Raw genomic sequence first — 3,371 nt, forward strand, 5'->3', positions numbered from 1 at the left:
AATCCATGAATTTGAAATAGAATCATACCAAAAGAGCTCTTATTTGCAAAACATTTTTTTGACTGGAAACAATAGTCAAAGGAATGAGAGTGTGTGTGTATGAGAGAGAGAGAGAGAGAGAGAGAGAGGAATGAGAGTTAATTTTCTTTGTCCCACCTCCAAAGTCTCTGGTGAGAGAGAGAGAGAGAGAGGAATGGGGTTAATTTTCTCTGTCCCCCCTCGAAAGAGAGAGAGTGAGCTCCAGCAGTCCAGCATCTGGTGGTAACCATCATTTCCAGCGAGGCCCATCCTTGACTCACCCTGTTTCTATCCTTACAGTAATACACACCACACATGGCATCTTCAGAAATGCGAACCTTCAGAACCCGCAATCCCAATGACAATCCTTTTTAGTTATCATCCATCTTGTCATGGTATTGCCATCAATGCTGGTGAAGGACAAAAGATAGGATCTTTTCATGGAACCCCCATCAATTTTGTCAGAAAACTCACCTTATTGGGGTGTTTTCCACCAGAAAACTCTGCATTTCTAGACAACCAAACTACTCATTATGGGAAATTGATTGTGGGAATTGAGAATACACACACCTCTGATCTGGTGTTCTACAAAATTTTAGTTTTCTCTAGACATTCAAACATGGCCCAAAAGAAAAAATTCCCAAAAGAAAAAATCAAATAATCAACTTATTTGTAAGTTGAGATTAATGCAAATGCAACAGAGAATCAACTTTCTAATCAAAAGAAAATGGATCAGCTTGAGTTTGTAAATGCTGAAAGTTCAGATTCACATTCACATCAAGATCTTCCTCTATATATACACACAATCGAAAATTGACATTGACGAGCTCAAACAACCATTATCGAATCCCTTCTCTACAGAAAAACCGATCGACCCTTGGCCGATTCCAGGCAATTTGAGTACCCACAAAGATTTGTGCACTACAATGTAGCAATTATAGAGAAAGGGAGAAATTTTGGTGTGAAAAGGAGAAAACGAACAATAGAGAAGAAGACCCACCAGTAACCGAAGATCATTCATCAATCAAGCCCATGAGTTATCAAATGCAGCTGAGGTGATAGCCTGAGCGAATTCCTCGAAACTAATACGACCATCCCCATCTGTGTCTGCCTCTTTGATCATCCCTGTGAGCTCCTTTGCAGTAAGAGCATGCCCAAGCTTAGCCATGGAGTGAGCCAATTCTGCTGCTGTGATGTAACCGTTGCCATCACGATCGAATATCCGGAATAGCTGACGGAGTTGCTCCTCTGTGTAGGGTGATTTCGCCGGGAGGAGATCGGGTGCTACGAGTGCTACGAATTCAGAGAATTCCACAAGGCCGTTGCTGTTCTTATCGGCTTTCTGGATTAGAGCTTCGAGCTGTTCTTGACTTGGTTTGAGACCCAGCGATCTCAGGAGTGATCCAAGTTCCAACTGCGTTAAGCTTCCATCATTGTTCCGATCAAATGACCGGAATATCTCCCGCAACTCCGCAATCTGCTCATCATCGAGCTTCACCGGCTCGTGTCCGCTCATTTCAACAAAGAAATTGATCCTCGTCTAAATCAATCTCTGATCACTTCAATCAACCCGTATCCTTCTATGAAAATTCGAAGATTCAGATATTATCCATTCCAATTTCCAAATGCTGCTCTGTTTGCCGATCAAGCTAAATTCACCGATTCTTTTTTTCTTGTTCGAGCTTCTCGTCCTCGCCAACTCGATCTAGATCGTTTTCCTCCTCTGTCTCTCTTCTCTGTAAAAAGATGGAGCTGATGAGCAATTCATGTAACTGTATTTTCGAATTCTCTTCCTTTCCTGTATATTAGATCAGAGTCGGACCCAGATCTGGTCTCTTGTTTCTTCGTGTCTCGATTCAGAGATCCAAATCAATCTCCTTTGATCTCGTTCTACACGAACCTAACCTCCAATTTTGCTGAATCTCCCGAATTCCAAGCGATCCACGACGAAATCGCGGACAATCGAAGACGAAAACGAAGAATCGGAAAGAGGGTTTATGCGTGAAGAAGAAAAATCCCTCTTCGATGTCGGCCTTAAAAGAAGAATAATGATTGAAAATATTTGTTTTTTTTAATAATTTCGATTTCACCATCGAAGCAGATGATGGGATTCTGGCTTCGTCGTTAAACCAACCAATACAGATTCAACGATTGTGATGATTGTGGAAACCCTATATCCCTATCTCTATACCCTGTCTACCCTAACCCTAACGGTTGCGCCGAAAGAGCCGAGAAATCCGTGAAGAGAGAGAGAGAGAGAGAGAGAGAGAGAGAGAGAGGAGAGCACGTCCTTCTTGCTGGGATAGTGGAGAGACTCCGTCAACTGCTATTTGAAAATTTCAGTGCTAATCCACGCCAATCTCCCGCTTTCAGTAACTGTATCATGTCTAACTGTAACTTTGTATATCCGTTTTATCTTTTGCTCGATTGGAATCTTTCTTCCAGGTTTAAGATAGAAATTGTGTAACCTTATTAGCGATCGTTGGATTGGAGTCCTTTTAGTGGAAATTTTGCAAAGGAAGCTTTGAATCGAGTTACCCTCCACGGGAGAGTAAGGTTGTTAAACCGGACGGTTCTAGGTAATTGGGACAAATCCTTAGTGATTTGGTCCCTAGGAAACCCCAAAATTAGGATCTGGCCCGTTTAATAAGGATCCGGCTCTTCTCCTTAGTATTCATCAGCCCATAGCTACCTGAGCGAGCACCATGTGGTGAGATGATGATTCAACGTTTTGAGAGAAAGCATAGAGAACAAGACGTTGGCAGAGGCACGGAGAACGAAGCGTTGACAAAGGCACCAAGAACCATTGGATCATTGTCTGGACACTTGAGTCTCCTTCGCCCATACTACATTAGTATGGAAGCCAATGAGACAACTTTCTAATTAGTAGAGCTTCTGAGTTTGGAGAAACTCTATATGGGCTTTCTGAACCACCATAATACCTCAGAGGGGAAAGAGAGAGAAGAAAATCCTCTTGATGACTTGCTTAGAAAGAAAGATAGTGAATTTTTTTTTATCTGCTAGCTTGCTAGCCAACTAAACGAGACAAAACTTTATTTTTTCTTTAATCCAAAGAACGGACAACTTTCGAACTTGACATCTTCTGAACAACTACACTCTTTCAAAGCTTGGCAAAGGTATCAATCCATTTTATAGGATTGAAGCGAAAACAAAAGATTGAATCAATTGAGTGGCAAAAAAGGAGTCCAAGTCCATTTTTTATCGAAGAAACTGTAAATCATTCCTTGCCATCCAGAGAAACCATGCAATAAAACTATAGAGACGAATATTCATGACTAAACCGTTTTCCTTGCAATTGTAATGATCCCATCCTTGGATCCATTCCCTTGGAC

The 3,371-nt window shown here is 41.6% G+C and overlaps 1 protein-coding gene across 1 annotated transcript; it reads right to left on the bottom strand.

Annotated features, from left to right (window-relative positions):
* Nucleotides 1-755: 755 nt before the first annotated feature.
* Nucleotides 756-2,271, bottom strand: LOC122081503 (probable calcium-binding protein CML18). Its single transcript, XM_042648652.1, has one exon. The coding sequence runs from the start codon at nt 1,532-1,534 to the stop codon at nt 1,043-1,045; it is 492 nt and encodes a 163-aa protein (XP_042504586.1). The 5' UTR covers nt 1,535-2,271; the 3' UTR covers nt 756-1,042.
* Nucleotides 2,272-3,371: the final 1,100 nt, after the last annotated feature.

This window comes from Macadamia integrifolia, chromosome 6 (assembly GCF_013358625.1).
Source record: "Macadamia integrifolia cultivar HAES 741 chromosome 6, SCU_Mint_v3, whole genome shotgun sequence".
Lineage (NCBI taxonomy): Eukaryota > Viridiplantae > Streptophyta > Magnoliopsida > Proteales > Proteaceae > Macadamia > Macadamia integrifolia.